Source organism: Poecile atricapillus, chromosome 29 (assembly GCF_030490865.1).
Source record: "Poecile atricapillus isolate bPoeAtr1 chromosome 29, bPoeAtr1.hap1, whole genome shotgun sequence".
Taxonomy (NCBI): domain Eukaryota; kingdom Metazoa; phylum Chordata; class Aves; order Passeriformes; family Paridae; genus Poecile; species Poecile atricapillus.
In genome coordinates, this window is record NC_081277.1 from 2,112,536 (window position 1) to 2,129,742 (window position 17,207).

General features: G+C 63.0%; 2 protein-coding genes across 2 annotated transcripts; one reads left to right on the forward strand and one right to left on the reverse strand.

Annotated features, from left to right (window-relative positions):
- Nucleotides 1-670: 670 nt before the first annotated feature.
- On the reverse strand, nt 671-7,302 carry LGI3 (leucine rich repeat LGI family member 3). The gene is made up of 9 exons (XM_058859421.1): nt 6,402-7,302; nt 3,565-3,636; nt 3,412-3,483; nt 3,228-3,299; nt 3,067-3,138; nt 2,708-2,877; nt 2,463-2,627; nt 1,053-2,365; nt 671-976 (listed from the first exon to the last, which is right to left on the reverse strand). Exons 1-8 carry the CDS (start codon nt 6,614-6,616, stop codon nt 1,548-1,550), a joined length of 1,656 nt encoding a protein of 551 aa, XP_058715404.1. The 5' UTR covers nt 6,617-7,302; the 3' UTR covers nt 671-976; nt 1,053-1,547.
- Nucleotides 7,303-7,440: 138 nt separating this feature from the next.
- Nucleotides 7,441-12,775, forward strand: SFTPC (surfactant protein C). Its single transcript, XM_058859098.1, has 10 exons — nt 7,441-7,600; nt 7,694-7,843; nt 7,952-8,092; nt 8,167-8,277; nt 8,441-8,538; nt 11,194-11,365; nt 11,609-11,980; nt 12,077-12,187; nt 12,261-12,371; nt 12,482-12,775. The coding sequence occupies exons 1-10, from the start codon at nt 7,556-7,558 to the stop codon at nt 12,575-12,577; spliced, it is 1,407 nt and encodes a 468-aa protein (XP_058715081.1). The 5' UTR covers nt 7,441-7,555; the 3' UTR covers nt 12,578-12,775.
- Nucleotides 12,776-17,207: the final 4,432 nt, after the last annotated feature.

Genomic DNA, 17,207 nt, shown 5'->3' on the forward strand with positions numbered 1-17,207 from the left:
CTGATGTTAAAGTTTTTTTTTTTTGGTCTGGAGGGGACGTGATGTTTTTTTGGTGCTCTGATGAACGATGCAGAATACTCCACTGCAGTGGAGCCCTGAAAGATGCTGCTGAGGAAAATAAAAGCTGCTTGAATGGCCTCTCTGGGCCACCTCCCCCTTGGCACTGTAGCCACAAGACTGATCCAGGCTTTCCCAAATTCCCCATCCCCATCACGGCCACCGTGGAAGCACCAGAACCTTCCCTGTCCTTTCAAATCTGCTTTTTTCTGCCAGGGAAACTGAGGCAGGGACACGTGGCAATGCCCTGGGAGAAGCCATCCTGCTCCCCAAACCCATCCGTGCCCCGGAGGTGCCTGTTACCTGCGAGAGGATCTTTATTTGATATTTAATTGGTGGTTTTTCACATGCATATTTATACACCTGGGAGCCAGGGAAGAGCTCCCCTTGGAAAACCAGTCCAGCGGGGACTCCCCTCCCTGGGGAAACACCTCCTGCTTCCCACCCGCACCGTGGGCTGAGGTTTCTGCTGGAGTAAACCCCGTGTGCGGGGCCTGGAGCACCCTGAAATGAGGAATTCCCGCTCGCTGGTGCCGCGGAATGCGGGATAGGGTGGGCACGCCGTGGCTGGAAGGACACACGGGCAGGGCTGGGGGTCACAGTGTGTTTATTGGGGGGGTTTTGGTGGGCACGGACGCTCTGGGCACGCTGGGTCCTGCTGGGCAGCGGGGCCGTGGGCACGGGGAGCTGCTGGACATGCACGGAGAGGGGTGGGAGCTGCTGGCCTGGAGCATTGTGCTGTCCTCGGGGCATCGCATCTGCATCTGCATCTGCCTTGGAGCATCCCATTGTCCTCAGAGCTTCCATCATCATCCTCAGCATCCATCATCATCCTCAGTATCGCATCTGCATCCGCCTTGGAGCATCCCGCTGGTCTTGGAGCATCCATCATCATCCTCAGCATCCCATCTGCATCCACCTCAGAGCATCCTGGAGCATCTCATCATCCTCGGGGCATCCATCATCATCATCCTCAACATCCTATCTGCATCCACCTCAGAGCATCCCCTCGTCCTTGGAACATCCTGGAGAATCCTGGAGCATCCTGGAGTATCCCATCGTCATCAGAGCATCCATCATCATCCTCAGCATCCCTTCTGCATTCGCCTTGGAGCGTCCTGGAGCATTCTGGAGCATCCTGGAGCATCCCATCATCCTTGGGGCATCCCACCCCACCCACCTTGGCCATCCCATCCACTTTGGAGCATCCCAAAGTCCCTCAGGGTCCTGGGAACCCGCACCCCTCCTGCCACATCCCTGCCCACCATCTCCTCTCCTTTCCTGCCACCAGCTGCCAGCCCATGGCCCGAGCAAACAAAGACCCTCCCCACCCACCCCCCCTCCCTCCCTGCGTGCCACAGGGTGAAACCGGGAGCACTGTGGGGAAACTGAGGCACCGTGAGGCTGGGTGAAGGTGGAGGGCTGGGACAGGGGGTGCCCAGGGAGGGAGCAAGGGGTGGTGGGCACATGCATGTCCGGCGGCTCCCTGGCTACAGGCTGAGGTCCACCACCACGTGCCGGTACACCAGCGTGTTGGCCTTGAAGCTGGGCGCCAGCAGCAGCTGCACGTCGGCCGCCGGCACCGCCCGGAACGCCCGCGGCGCCTGCACCGACAGCTCCTGGAACTTGGCGAACTTCTGCTTCTCCTCTTCCCACAGGTAGACGTGGGTGAAGGAGAAATCGCTGCCCAGCGCCAGGTACTGCCGCTGCCCCACGGCGAAGGGCTGCATCACCATGGAGCCGCGGGACGGCAGCGTCTGCACCTCCACGAAGCGCTGCCCTTCCCACCGCACCACCTTGGAGTCGCCGATGTAGCGGCTGAGGCAGAGGAACTGGTCCCGCTTGGCCCTGAAGTGCTTGACCATCTGCACATCCAGCATCTCACCCACCTCGCCCTGCGGCACGAACTGCTTCTGCGCCCGGCTCCACTGGTAGATGACGGGGGCCTGGGAGCTGCTGGAGATGATCAGCCGGGGTTTCCCATCGTTCTCCACATATTCCACGTCGGTGTCGCGGTGCCAGGCGTGGAGGGCTTGGTGGGAGTAAAAGCCGTTCTGGTTGAGGCGGTAGAGGCTGGTGGAGCCCGCCTTGGAGCTGTCGGCGATGACGAAGTACCAGTCGCCCTCAATCTGGAAGGCCTCGATGTCATTGGGCTTGCGGATCTTCTGGCTGTCGATGTCCTGGATCTTGATGAACTTGTCCACGGCCGTGTCCCAGCGGTAGATGTAGGAGCCACCGAAGAGCTGCGCCACCACCACGTAGAGCTGCTCCTGCGCCACGATGGGCTTGCAGTGCACCGCCGAGTGAGCTGGCGACAAAACCGCGTCACGCCGGGGCTGTGCCCGCCCCAGGCCACCCCAAATGGGCTGCCCGCCCAGGAGGGGACTCCAAGCCCAATTCCTCACCGGGGATGCGGTCGAAGTCGCGGAGTTTGCGCTCCACATAGTCCCACTTGAGGATGGAGCAGCTGCTGGCGCTCGGCTGTGCCAGCGCCACGTACAGGTCACTGGCGTAGGTGAAGGGCTCGGCCGACACCGCCTGGAAGGGCAGGACCTGGTGCATCACGAAATCTGGAGCAGGGAGAGGCGGCAGTGAGGGTGTGAACACCCAGGAGGGAGGTGACGTGTGACAGGTGACCGTGGCGCCTTACCCGTGGTGATGCACTGGAAGTCACCGAGCGCCAGGTCCCGGATCCGCTGTCCCTCGAACTGCCCGGGGCTGCTGCAGAACACGGCGGGGACCGTGGTGTTGGTGCTCTCCAGCCACTCCACCAGCCACTTGATCTTGCAGTCACAGGCCAGCGTGTTGCCACGGAGGTCTCTGCCAGGGATGGCACCGGGTCACCCCCAGCACTGGCTGGGATGTCACCCTGTCCCCAGCTCAGTGTCCTGGGGGTCCCTGCCAGCACCAGGTCACCTCCAGAACACAGCACCCTGCCCCAGCCCCTGGGATGTCACCCTGTCCCCAGCCCGGTGTCCCCGGGGGTCCCCGATGCTGTGGCAGCCTCACAGGTCACTCAGGATGTCCAGCGGCTTGAAGAGGTCCCGTGGCAGCGTCTGCAGGTTGTTGTTGGCCAAGGACCTGGGGGACAAGAAGGGTTGTGGAGGTGACATGTCCCTGACGGTGACAAAGGGACAGGGCCACCCCCGCAGTGTCCCCCAGGTGCTCACAGGTGCGTCAGGGACTTGAGGCCGCGGAAAGTGGCCTTTGAAAGCGCCTGGATGTCGTTGTTCTCAATGAACCTGAAACGGGAGCAGATGGTGATGGGACCACCCCGAGGATCCCCCCACCCTCCCTGTCCCTGTGTCCCCATGTCCCCGTGTCCCCATGTCCCCTTGTCCCCGTGTCACCCACAGGTACTGCAGGTGCGAGAGCCCGGCAAAGGCGTTGTCCCCGATCAGTGTGAACTTGTTGGAGTTGAGGAGGCTGCAGAGAGAGAGGGGGGAGGCGTCAGCGCCGGGCTGGGCGGGGGCAGCGAGGGGAGCTCCGGGGGCACGGGACACCTACAGGAACTGCAGGGACGGGATGTGGGCAAAAGCCGCTTCGCGGATCTCCGTGAAGGCCGCGTTCACCATCGTCCTGCGGGAGAGACGGAGCTTCAGCCGAGGGGATGGCGGCACTGCCACCCCCGTGTCCCCCAGCACCGGCTCTGGGTCACCCGCTGGGGTCTGTCCTCTGCCACTGCCACCCCTGTGTCCCCCAGCACCAGTTCTGGGTCACCCGCTGGGGTCTGTCCTCTGCCACTGCCACCCCCGTGTCCCCCCACACCGGCTCTGGGTCACACTCTGGGGTCTGTCCTCTGCCACTGCCACCCCCGTGTCCCCCCACACCGGCTCTGAGTCACCCGCTGGGGTCTGTCCTCTGCCACTGCCACCCCCGTGTCCCCCAGCACCGGCTCTGGGTCACCCTCTGGGGTCTGTCCTCTGCCACTGTCACCCCCGTGTCCCCCACACCGGCTCTGGGTCACCTGCTGGGGTCTGTCCTCTGCCACTGCCACCCCCGTGTCCCCCCACACCGGCTCTGGGTCACCCGCTGGGGTCTGTCCTCTGCCACTGCCACCCCCGTGTCCCCCCACACCAGCTCTGGGTCACCCGCTGGGGTCTGTCCTCTGCCACTGCCACCCCCGTGTCCCCCCACACCGGCTCTGGGTCACCCGCTGGGGTCTGTCCTCTGCCACTGCCACCCCCGTGTCCCCGCACACCGGCTCTGGGTCACCCTCTGGGGTCTGTCCTCTGCCACTGCCACCCCCGTGTCCCCCAGCACCAGCTCTGGGTCACCCGCTGGGGTCTGTCCTCTGCCACTGCCACCCCCGTGTCCCCCAGCACCAGCTCTGGGTCACCCGCTGGGGTCTGTCCTCTGCCACTGCCACCCCCGTGTCCCCCAGCACCAGCTCTGGGTCACCCGCTGGGGTCTGTCCTCTGCCGGGGCAGCCCACAAGGGGTCCGCAGGGACCCCGGCAGCCCCTGCCCCATGTGGGGACACGGAGGGGATGAGGTGCAGGGGGCTGGCACCCACCGCAGGCTGCCCACGGCCTGCCACAGCCCCTGGCCCTGGGCCATGTGCACATACACACGGGTGTAACTTACACACGGGTGTAACACACACAGAACGGGTGTGTAAGCACACACACACGGGTGTAACACACACACAGGTGTGACACACAGGTGTAACACACACACAGGTGTAATATACACGGGTGTAACACACACAGAACGGGTGTGTAAGCACACACACATGGGTGTAACACACACACAGGTGTGACACACAGGTGTAACACACACATAGGTGTAATATACACGGGTGTAACACACACAGAACAGGTGTGTAGGCACATACACACAGGTGTAACACACACACAGGTGTAACACACACACAGGTGTAACACACACTAATGGGTGTAACACACAGGTGTAATACACACACAGGTGTAATATACACGGGTGTAACACACACAGGTGTAACACACACAGAACGGGTGTGTAAGCACATACAAACAGCTGTAACACACACACAACGGCTGTGTAAGCACACACACACAGGTGTAACATACACACGGGTGTAACACACACACAGGTGTAACACACACAGAACGGCTGTGTAAGCACACACACACAGGTGTAACACACACAGAATGGTTGTGTAAGCACACACACAGGTGTAACACACACACAGCTGTAACACACAGAATGGTTGTATAAGCACACACACACAGGTGTAACACACACACAGGTGTAACACACACAGAATGGCTGTGTAAGCGCACACACACAGGTGTAACACACACACGGGTGTAACACACACACGGGTGTAACACACACACAGGTGTAACACACACAATGGGTGTGTAAGCACACACACACAGGTGTAACACACACACAGGTGTAACACACACAATGGGTGTGTAAGCACACACACAGGTGTAACACACACACGGGTGTAACACACACACAGGTGTAACACACACAGAATGGCTGTGTAAGCACACACACAGGTGTAACACACACAATGGGTGTGTAAGCACACACACACAGGTGTAACACACACACGGGTGTAACACACACACGGGTGTAACACACACAGAATGGTTGTGTAAGCACACACACACAGGTGTAACATACACACGGGTGTAACACACACACAGGTGTAACACTCAGAATGGTTGTGTAAGCACACACACACAGGTGTAACACATACACAGGACGTGTGTGTAAGCACATACAATCGGGTGTAAACACCCACATCTGCCACACGCCTCCGTGCCAGGGTCCGGAGGGCAGCCGTGTCCCCAGGGAACCTCCATCAGGACCACCCCCCCAAGTCGTGTCCCCTGGGGTTCTGGTCCCCAAAGTCACAGCCGTGTCCCCCTGGGGGTTCTGGTCCCCAAAGTCACAGCCGTGTCCCCTCGGGGTTCTGGTCCCCAGGGTCACAGCCGTGTCCCCCTGGGGGTTCTGGTCCCCAGGGTCACAGCCGTGTCCCCCTGGGGGTTCTGGTCCCCAGGGTCACAGCCGTGTCCCCCTGGGGGTTCTGGTCCCCAGGGTCACAGCCGTGTCCCCCTGGGGGTTCTGGTCCCCAAGGTCGCGGCAGGGACAGGCTGCAGCCCTGCTCTGCCTGGCACTGATGGATGGCTGCGTGTGCCAGCGCCGCAGAACACACACACAGGTCCCGGGCTGTCCGCAGCCTCCTCCTCGCCCCAGAGCCCCCCACACTGACCGAACCCCGCCCTGCCACGTGTTTGTCCCCCTGTGCAGCACAGCCGGGGTGTTCCTGCCCCTCCAGGACAGCCAGCAGCCCCTGCCAGCCCTGCACTCCTGGGATGTGACGCTGTCCCCACCCCCGGTACTCACAGCGAGATGACCTCCGGGGGAAGGTTCTTGGGCACAGCCTTGGAGTCCACGCAAAAAGCCGTGTCCCGGGTGCAGGAGCAGGTCGGGGGACAAGGGGGAGGCCGGGGGGGCCGCCGCCCCTCCGCCGGCAGCCAGAGCCAGGCCACGGCGAGGAGGAGGAGGAGGCGAGCAGGGAGCTGGTCCCTCAGCATCCTCCTCCCTCGCCGCAGCTCCATCACGCCCTGGCCTTATCCCTGTTTGATCCCGGGAGCTGCTCCCAGCGCCGCTGTGCCCGGGAGCTGTGGAAAAACGTTTTTTAATTTTTTTTCTCCCCGGGGATCTCAGTGTTGAGGAGAAGCGGCGGAGGCTGCGGGCGCCTGACCCGCGGCTCTGCAGCACAGCATGCCCGGTGCTGCGGGAGGGAGGGAGGGACGGAGGGAGGGAGGGAGGGAAGGAGGGAAGGAGGGAGGGAGGGATGCGGCTGAGTGACAGCGCCAGCATCCCCGTGCACGCGTGTCCGTGCGCGCGTGTCCCCGGCAGCGAGCACACCCGAGCTTCCTCTTCGCTTCCACCGGCGGCTCTCGGGGTGCGCAGAACTGGGGGGACAGGGCGGGGGTGACACCCCCGCAGTGCCTGCTCCGCCTCGGCGCTGCAGCGCTGCCCGCGCCCGCCGTGGCTGCAGCACCCCGGGCACCCATCCACGCCAGCCCGGGCACCCATCCACGCCAGCCCGGGCACCCGTCCGTCCCAGGCACCCATCTCTCCCATGCCATCTGCGCCGTCCCTGGCACGGCGCCCCCGGGAACAATGAGTGCAGCCAGCTCCTTCCCCGCCCCGGGGGGGGGCACGCACAGCTGCCCGTGCAGAACCAGGGGTGCAGCCCCCCCGCCCCGGGAACGTGCTGGGGGTGCTGGGGCCCCTCCTGCCACAGCCCAGGGCTGGGTGTGGAGGGCGGGCACTGCCCACTGTTTGCCTTGGCACCCCCACCGCTGCCGGACAAATGCCAGGGAAGGGCTCCCGGAGGTTTTGTGTCCCCTCCCTGGCTCTTCTCGGGGCTCAGCAAACAGCACAAGTGGCACCTCGGCAGCTGGAGTGGCCCCAGCCTTCCCCGGCCACCCCCGATCCTATAAAAGCCCCCGGCTGCGGCTGGCAAAGGGACGGGAGCACACGGAGAGATGGAGGACAGCTCCAAAGAGGCGCTGATGGAGGAGGCACCTCCGGTAAGGAGCACCCACCACCCATCCTGGGCGCGGGGCTGAGCCCCGCTGCCACCCCCGGCGGCTCAGCCTGGTGTCCCCCTGTGTCCCCAACAGAGGTACACGGAGTCCCCGCGCCTGCCCTGCATCCCCCACGAGCTCAGGAGCCTCCTGCTGGTGGTGGCGCTGGTGGTGGTGGCCCTCGTGGTGGTCAACATCACCTTCCTCCTGCTGGGGCTGCACCTCAGCGAGTCACACGCCGAGACGGTGAGGGCAGGAGGGGACCGCGGTGCCAGCGGCTCCGGTTGCACGGCAGCTCTGTAGGGACGGAGCTCGGCCCCCGCGGAGCTCCCTGAGCCCTCTCCCCCATGGCAGGTGTTGAGAATGACCATCCACGGGCTGGATGGCGAGGGGACCCCCCAGCAGCTCGCCATGAGCAAGAAGGAAAGGACGGGGACGTTCGCGGTGCGGGACGGGCTCAACGCCTCGGCCACGGTGGTGTTCGAGTACAGCAAGGTGCGAGGGGACCTGGGGACGGGCGCGATGGGGACAGGACGGTGCTGAGCTGAGCCGGCTCTGTCTGCAAACAGCTGCTGGTCGGCTACAGGTCCTGGCGTCACCGCGCCTGCTACATCACCCGGCTGGACAAGGACAACTTCCCGGGGCTGGACGCGGTCACCGAGAGCTTCCAGCGCCGGCAGGTGAGTGACGACCACCCCGCTGGGATGGGGGTGCAGCCGCTCCGGGCTCAGCGCAGCCCAAGCCCTGCATCCTGGGAAATGTGGGGCGGGGGGTTTGTCCCCTGTGGAGGGGACGCTGCGGCTGCCGAGGGTGGCGACCCCTGCTCCGTTCTCTGTCCCGCAGGATGAGGGCGTTGGGGACAAGGCCGCGCCCCTGGCTGACCGCTCCATCCTGGGCACCACCATCAACATCCTCTGCAGCACCGTCCCCGTGTTCTGGGTGTAGGAGGCTCCCAGTGGGATGGGACATGGGGGTGTCACTGTCCCCCACGCTGCCTTCCAGGCGGGATGCCCGGGAATCTCTCTCCTCCTCCTCCTCGCCCCCATCCCGGGGACAGCCACCCCGCCAGCTGTCGCTTGGCACCGCGGCTTTCCCACTGCTCGCGCCATAAAAAACAAAGTGGGATTTGCTCTGGGATTTGCTTCTGTCTACAAAGTAAAGCCTGTGCCCCTGCCTCCAAGTGATGTTCTTGCCTTTCCTGGGTGCTGGGGACAGGGACACGGTGTCCCAGGGGTGTCCCCTTGTGGGGTGCAGGGTGGGGAGAGGAATCCCTCATGTTGGGGTGAGAGGAGTTCAGGAGGGATCAAAGACGGGGGGCAGCAGCACAATTGCAAACCATGCTCCCACTGTCCCCACCTGTGCCCTTCCATTGTCCCCATCTGTGTCCCCCATTGTCCCCTCCTGTGCCCCCCACTGTCCCCTCCTGTGCCCCCCCACTGTCCCCACCTGTGCCCCCCATTGTCCCCGTCTGTGCCCTCCTACTGTCCCCACCTGTGCCCCCCACTGTCCCCACCTGTGCCCCCCATTGTCCCCGTCTGTGCCCTCCTACTGTCCCCACCTGTGCCCCCCATTGTCCCCATCTGTGCCCCCCATTGTCCCCACCTGTGCCCCCCACTGTCCCCACCTCTGCCCCCCCACTGTCCCCACCTCTGCCCCCCATTGTCCCCACCTGTGCCCCCCATTGTCCCCACCTCTGCCCCCCACTGTCCCCACCTGTGCCCCCAATTGTCCCCACCTGTGCCCCCCATTGTCCCCACCTCTGCCCCCCATTGTCCCCTCCTGTGCCCCCCCATTGTCCCCACCTGTACCCCCCCACTGTCCCCACCTGTGCCCTTCCATTGTCCCACCTGTGCCCCCCATTGTCCCCACCTGTGCCCTTCCATTGTCCCACCTGTGCCCCCCGTTGTCCCCACCTGTGCCCCCCATTGTCCCCACCTGTGCCCCCCCACTGTCCCCACCTCTGCCCCCCCACTGTCCCCACCTGTGCCCTTACATTGTCCCCACCTGTGCCCCCCCACTGTCCCCTCCTGTGTCCTTACATTGTCCCCTCCTGTGCCCTTACATTGTCCCCATCTGTGCCCCCATTGTCCCCACCTGTGCCCCCCATTGTCCCCACCTGTGCCCCCCATTGTCCCCACCTGTTCCCCCCCCACTGTCCCCACCTGTGCCCTTCCATTGTCCCCACCTGTGCCCTTCCATTGTCCCCACCTGTGCCCCCCATTGTCCCCATCTGTGTCCCCCATTGTCCCCATCTGTGTCCCCCATTGTCCCCTCCTGTGCCCCCCCACTGTCCCCTCCTGTGTCCTTACATTGTCCCCTCCTGTGCCCTTACATTGTCCCCACCTGTGCCCCCCATTGTCCCCGCCTGTTCCCCCCCCACTGTCCCCACCTGTGCCCTTCCATTGTCCCCACCTGTGCCCCCCAGTTTGGAGGATGGAGGGTGAGGAGCAGCCTCTGCACTTCCAGACCTTCAGGAGAGTCCCCAGGCAGGTGGGGACAGAGGGACTGTGACGCCCCCAGTGGGAACCAAAGCCCTGGGTTATCCACGGACACCACGATCTCCTTGCTCCAGCTCCCCCATCCCCATCCTCTCCCTTTTCTCATTCATTCATTCCAGCTTCTCTCACCCCACATCAGCTCTGGGTCTGCTTCCAAGTGCTGCACCGAAAATCAGGGAAGCCTGGGAGGGGAAAAAGAGACCCCTGGAAGTTGATTTGATCTTTCCAGAGCTACAAACTCCGTGCTGTCCCCAAAATCACTGCCGTGGGCGGGAGGGAAGGGGGGGTCACAGCTCCGAGGGGTGACACTTTGCTGGGAACAGGAGGGACATTGCACGTTCCCATGTGCCAACTCGGAGCCAGCGGCTCTGCTTCCCAAAAAACCCTCGACCGTGATAAGGAGCTGGGTCAAGAGGGTGCCATGGGCCAGGAAAGGTGCTAAGGGCTCCCACAGTGACTGGGAACAGCCAGGAGCCACTCGAGGAACTCTTGTGGCCCTTGATACCCTGGGAAAACAGGCAGCATTCAGCCCCCCAACACCTGCCTGTGGGTGTTGGGGGTCTCAGGTGTGCCCGGGGGGGTCCCAGTTGCAGGAGGGGCTCGTGGATGGGCAAAACCAAGGCCCAGCAGTGTGTCCCTGTCACCTGAGGGGGACAGACCAGAGCTGGGACCCCCTCACCCCAAAAAAATCCATGCTGTGGGCGCCTCTGGCAGCCCCAAAAGCCACCAGCAGTGGTGTCCGAGTGGCCTCGGGACCCAGAATGAGGGTCAGAGACACTTCCCCACCCCGTTCCCACCCCATCCCTGCGGATTGCAGGAAATCTTGAGTGTCCTGTTTGTTCCTTGCCACATCAAGCAGCTCCAGGTGCCCGAGCTGGCGAAGGGACACGAGCCAGGTCTCACCACGGCCGGATGCTCCACCCTGGAGGGTTTGCTTTGGCCCTGCCACCTCGCTCCTGGGCAGCAGAGAAGTCCCCATGCCTGGGGACAAGGATCCTTGACCCAGTGCCCTCGGAGCCTCTCGAGCAGCAGGTTCCCAGGGGGATCCAGCTGGGAGTAGGCGCTCAGCAAACACGCGTGGAGTGGGTCACATGCCAGAGCCCGACTGCACCCTGGGGCCACCAAACCTTCACAGGGGCCGCTCCTGTCCCCACCCCAGTGCCCCAGTATAAAATTCCAGGTCCCGGTGGCCAGGCTGGGCTGGGAATGGGAGGAGGAGGAGGAGGCAGCCATGGAGAGCAGCATGAAGCAGGTGATGCTTGAAAAGGAGGTGAGTCCCTGCCACAACGGGGTGTCCCTGAGGCCGGCGAGGCACAGGGCTTTGCCCAGTTTATCCCAGCGAGGCACCAGCTCCCGGGACGGGGGTTTGGTCCATGGGATGCTGCATTCCCAGTGCCCGGGGGCAGCGGGATGCCGGGGGGCGGCAGGATGAGACCCCCAATCCCTCCTGCATCCCCCAGCTCCCACCTCCACCCCTCTGACCGCATCTCCCCCCGCTTTCCCGCACCCCCAGGACTCGGGGAATGGCTGCTGCTGCCCAGGCTGCTGCTTGCCCTGTGCCACGTGCTGCGCCAAATGCTGCACCAAATGCAGCTGGTGCTGCGCCAAATGCTGCTGCCTGCCCAAGTGCTGCCAGTGTCCCAAGTGTCCCAAGTGTCCCAAGTGTCCCGGCTGTGCCGGCTGCGCCAGCTGCTCCGGCTGCCTCAAGAAGTCCCTGTGCTTCGTCCCTCGGCTGCTCTGTTCCCTGCCCCGCAAGCTCCTGAGCTGCGGCTGCGGCCGCCTGCGCTGCCTGCTCATCGCGGTGGTCGTGGTGGTCCTGCTGGTGCTCATCATCGCCGGCGCCCTGCTGATGCGGCTGAGCATTGAGCAGCGCCACGCCGATACCGTGAGTTGGGACCCCCGGTGCCGGCAGAAGGGACCCCCCGATGCCTGGGGGAAGGGGCTGTCGGAGCCTCTGAGATCCCCCTTCGTCCTCCCCCAGGTCCTGCGGAGCGGGGTGTGGACTGGGCCAGCCTGGGAAGAGGACTCGGCCACTTTCTACCTGGACAGTGGAGACGGGAACGCGGCCACGGTCATCTATGATTACAGGAATGTGAGTGGGGGTCTCTGGGGAACACGGGAAGGGGGAGATGGGATGGAGCTGACCCGGGTTTGGCTTCCGACAGCTGCTGGTGAGCTACAGACCCCGGCTGCACCGCGCCTGCCTCGTGACCCGCGTGGACAGGGACAACATCCCGGGGCTGGACACCGTGGTCGAGACCTTCCAGCGCCGGCAGGTGAGGACCCGGCTGGGGCAGGGGGTGCGTGAGGGGCTCAGGGTCCCCCGCGATGAGGAATGATGATGATGATGATGATGTTGATGATGATGAAGAATGTCCCTGTCCAGGCTGAGGACAAGATCTCCATGCCCCTGACTGACCGCTCCCTCCTGGGCACCACGGCGAGCATCCTCTGCAGCCTCCTCCCTGTTTACTGGGCTTAGAGCCCGCGGGGTGGGCAGGGGGGCTGCGGGACCCCCGCCCACCCGGCAGCACCCTCACAGCACCAGCTTTGCCTTGCAGCATCTCCAACAGCCCCCTGGGAGCATCGGCGACTCCTCCGCGGCCGCCCCCTCGCCGCCCACCCCGATTTTGGGGTGCGGGGGGCTCGGAGGGGTCAGGGGGTCGGCGCTGGAGGGGCCGCAGGCGCGGGGCCGGGGGCGGGGCGGGGGTGTCTGTGCCGCGCCGGGGGACAGCTGGTTTGTCACTTAAGTCTTCTCAGCTTCGCCAAAACCCAAGTGCAAAAATGAGCTTAAAAAAACATGACATTTAAAGAAAACACAATTCTCCGTTCCAGTTCCTCGCTCCCGCCAGCTCCTGCCTTCTCCCTGCCTTAAAAATGCCTTGAGGGGCTCCGAGCTTGAATTTTGGGGGAATTTCTGTCGCAGCCACAGCCTGGGGGCTCACGGGAGAGCCTCCCCCGAGCGTGGCTGCCTGACCTGAGCTGCCCCGTCCTGCTGCCAGAGCCAGGCTGGCCTGAAAAATGGGTCTGTCCTCTGCCAGGCCGGAATAAAGGAGAAGGGCAGGAATCAGGTCTGGGAGCTATTCCTGGAGCCGGGCTGTGCCGAAAGCAGCCGCGGCCACCAGACACTGCCCGAGGACAGGGATCGTTAGCACTGGGATGATTTAGGACAGGGATGCTGTTGGGATCAGGAGTTATCAGGATCAGGCACTGCAAGAATTGGGAATTATTAGGATTTTTGGGATTAAAGAGCTGCTGCTGGGGTCGGGCTTTGTTAAGCTCAGGTGTTATTAGGAGCGGAATGCTGGTAGTATTAGGATCAGGAATTATTAGGATCAGGATATTGGTGTTATTCGGGACAGGGGGTGTTAGGACTGGGATACTGGTGTTACTGGGATCAGGTGTTATTAGGGTCAGGGGGTGTTAGGACTGGGATACTGGTGTTACTGGGATGAGGTGTTACTGGGATCAGACTTTATTAGGCCTGAGATGCTGGCACTATAAGGATCAGGAGTTACAAGGAGCAGGATTTTAGTAGGATCAGGTTTTATTAGGATGGGATTCTGGCATTATTAGGACCAGGAGTTATCGGGACCAGGACATTGGCCTGGAGCTGAGAGGAGGAACATGGAGCAGCCTATCCAATCCCTCAGGGAATGGGAGCCCGCCAGCCCCACAGTGGCCTCATGCCAGCCCCAAAATGGGGACCACCAGGCCCCATACCTGGATCCTTTCCCCACTCCTGGCACCAGGGAAGCTGCTCCTGCCGGGAAATCGCAGCTGCAGCTGGCTGGGATGTGGGACATCCATCCAAGGCCTCCTGCAGCTCCGGGGTGTCCACTCCCAAACCCTCCCTGACCCCCAGACCCCCTCAGCCTCCTCCCCAAGGGCAAAGCAGATGGAGGAGGCGACAGAAAGTTGGCAGAACCCCCAGGTCCTTGTCCAACAATTCCAGTATCCCGATTTCCGGAGGTTTCCGGCACAGTGGGGACCTCGGGGGTCCTGGCAGGGAAAATCAGAGTAAAACCCCCCAGTAGGTGCTGGGATTGGGGGATCCCATCCCCGGGAAGGTGCTGGGAGTGGGGGATCCCATCCCTGGGAAGGTGCTGGAACTGGGGAATCCCATCCCTGGGAAGGGAAGGTGCTGGGAGTGGGGGATCCCACCCCCGGGAAGGTGCTGGGAGTGGGGGATCCCATCCCTGGGGAGGTGATGGGATTGGGGGATCCCATCCCTGGGGAGGTGCTGGGATTGGGGGATCCCACCCCCGGGAAGGGAGGGTGCTGGGATTGGGGGATCCCACCCCCGGGAAGGTGCTGGAACTGGGGAATCCCATCCCTGGGAAGGTGCTGGGATTGGGGGATCCCATCCCCGGGAAGGTGCTGGGAGTGGGGGATCCCATCCCCCAGAAGGTGCTGGGATTGGGGTATCCCATCCCTGGAGAGGTGCTGGGATTGGGGGATCCCACCCCTGGGAAGGGAAGGTGCCACCCTCCAGCCACCCTGGCTGGTGCCACTGTGGCCACAGGGGACAATCCAGTGCCAGTCACTCACTGCACAGGGGTCTCTGAGGGACTGCTGGTCCTGATTCCGTGGGGGAAAAGATCCTGGGAACACCCCGGGCTGCTCTTTGCTGTGCAGGTTTTGGGGATGGAAGCCACGGAGAGCTGAGGATGGGATCCAGGAACACTCCTGGCAGCTCTCAGTGTCCCCCAGCCTCACGGCTGTGCTGGTGCCAGGCCTCAGCATCACCCATCTGCCACTCCAGGATGCCAAGGAAGCCCTGCAGGGCGGGCAGGCCAAGGTGGGAGCGCTGGAATCCGTGTGCCCGTGCCGGGTGACATCCACCCAGGGTTCCTGGGATAAGGACATTCCCAACCCGATGCTCAGGCCGGATGGGATGCTCAGCTCCTCTTCCAGGTTGGAATGCTGGTGGCCAGTGACCTCCAGGACCACCAGCACGGCTGAGAGGGAGCCGGATCCCGGGAGCCGAGCCCAGCGTGGGAAAGCCGGGCTGGGAAAAGCCTCCTCGGAGAGCCTCGGCTCCCCGGAGCGCTCCGTGAGAAAGGGGCGATCTCAGGGTGGAAACCAACGGCTGGATCCTGAGATCATGGATTTACATCATCCAGGGACTCAGCCCGCAAACATCCTCCCAGGATGAAAACAAAAAGTATTCCAGAGCCTGGCTTGTTTGTTTTCTTGGGAGACCGGCTCGGGGCTGGAGTTGATTCCAGAGGTTGCTCCCCAAATTCCCATCCCTGGGATGTGACGTGAGGGCCGGGGGCAGAGCGGGGACACAGAGTCAGCCCCGTTTTCCGGGGTTTATTTATCTGCTTTGAGGAGGAAAGTTCTGCTGGATGTGGGTTTTGCAATAAGGGAGAAGGAGGAAAACATCCTGGGATGATCCTGATGGGGGAGGAAAACAACGGCAGAGATAAGGGGTGAAGGAGACTCTGTCATTCCTGGAGGGAATGAGCCAGGCCCTGGATGCAGGGGATCCCCAAAAGTGAAGAGGAAGAGGATTTGGGGGAGGGAGCAGAGCCTGGATGCCGGTGTCACCCGGTGCGTCCCTGTGCAGCTCGTCAGACACAGGAAACACTTAAACACTTAAAATGTTAAAAAATGAAGATACCACAAGCTCTGGAAGCGCTGTGAGAGGATGGGGATGGGTTTGTAGGAGCGGCACGGGATGAACCAGATCCTCTCATCCCCATTCCCACTGCAGCATTCCCAGGCTGGAACGTCCCAGGCAGGGATACTGCAAGGGGACGGGGCTGTGTCTGCACCTCGGCATCCTCGGAAACCCTCGGATCGCCCTGGGGGGCTCACCCTGCTCCCCACTGGGGGGCTGACCCAGCTCATCCCCATCCCGGGCTGCTCGTCCACCCTCCCCGAGGCGCTCATCCTGCTCCTGGGGTGCTCATCCTGCTCCTGGGGTGCTCATCCTGCTCCTGTGGTGCTCGTCCTGCTCCTGGGGTGCTCATCCCACTTTTGGGGTGCTCATCCTGCTCCTGTGGTGCTCGTCCCACTTTTGGGGTGCTCATCCTGCTCCTGGGGTGCTCATCCTGCTCCTGGGGTGCTCATCCCACTTTTGGGGTGCTCATCCTGCTCCTATGGTGCTCATCCTGCTCCTGGGGTGTTCATCCTGCTCTTGGGGTGCTCATCCTGCTCCTGGGGTGCTCATCTCACTTTTGGGGTGCTCATCCTGCTCCTGGGGTGCTCATCCTGCTCCTAGGGTGCTCATCCTGCTCCTGAGGCACTCATCCTGCTCCTGGGGTGCTCATCCTGCTCCTGAGGCACTCATCCTGCTCCTGGGGTGATCATCCTGCTCCTGGGGTGCTCATCCTGCTCCTAGGGTGCTCATCCTGCTCCTGGGGTGCTCATCTCACTTTTGGGGTGCTCATCCTGCTCCTGGGGTGCTCGTCCTACTTTTGGGGTGCTCATCCTGCTCCTGGGGTGCTCATCTCACTTTTGGGGTGCTCATCCTGCTCCTAGATGCCCATCCCACTTTTGGGGTGCTTGCCCAGCTTGTGGGGTGCTCATCCTGATCCCAGGGTGTTCACCCGCCCTCCCCGAGGTGCCCATCCCACTTTTGGGGTGCCTATCCCCCTCCTGAGCCCCTTGCCCGCCATTCCCAGGGTGCTTTTCCAGTTGCTGGGGTGCTCGTTCAGTCCCTGGGGTGCAGGATAAGGGGTAAAGAACCAGGGGTGCAGGATCAGGAGTCCCAGAGCAGGGGATTTGGAGTTGGAAAATGGGGGGACTGTGGGAGCTGGGATGTGGGGTGGGAATTTGGGGAGCAGGAGCGGGAGCCGGGGCAATGTGGGGGTGTGGGGTTGGTGCTGGGGACACGGGAGGGCACCGAAGGGACGGATTGGTGCTGGCAGATGTGGAATTTTGTGTCCTGGGAGTATCGAGGGGCCGGGATTGGTACCGGGGAATGCGAGACGGGACCGAGGGGTGGCACGAACCGGGCCGGGGGCACCGGAGGGGAGCGGGTGGGGAAGGAGGATCGGACTGGGAATACCGGGAGGGACCGGATGGGGCAGGAGAAATATCGGGGAGTGGGATCGGTTCTGGGGGGCGGGGGTGGGATTTGGACTGGGGAGAACAGAACG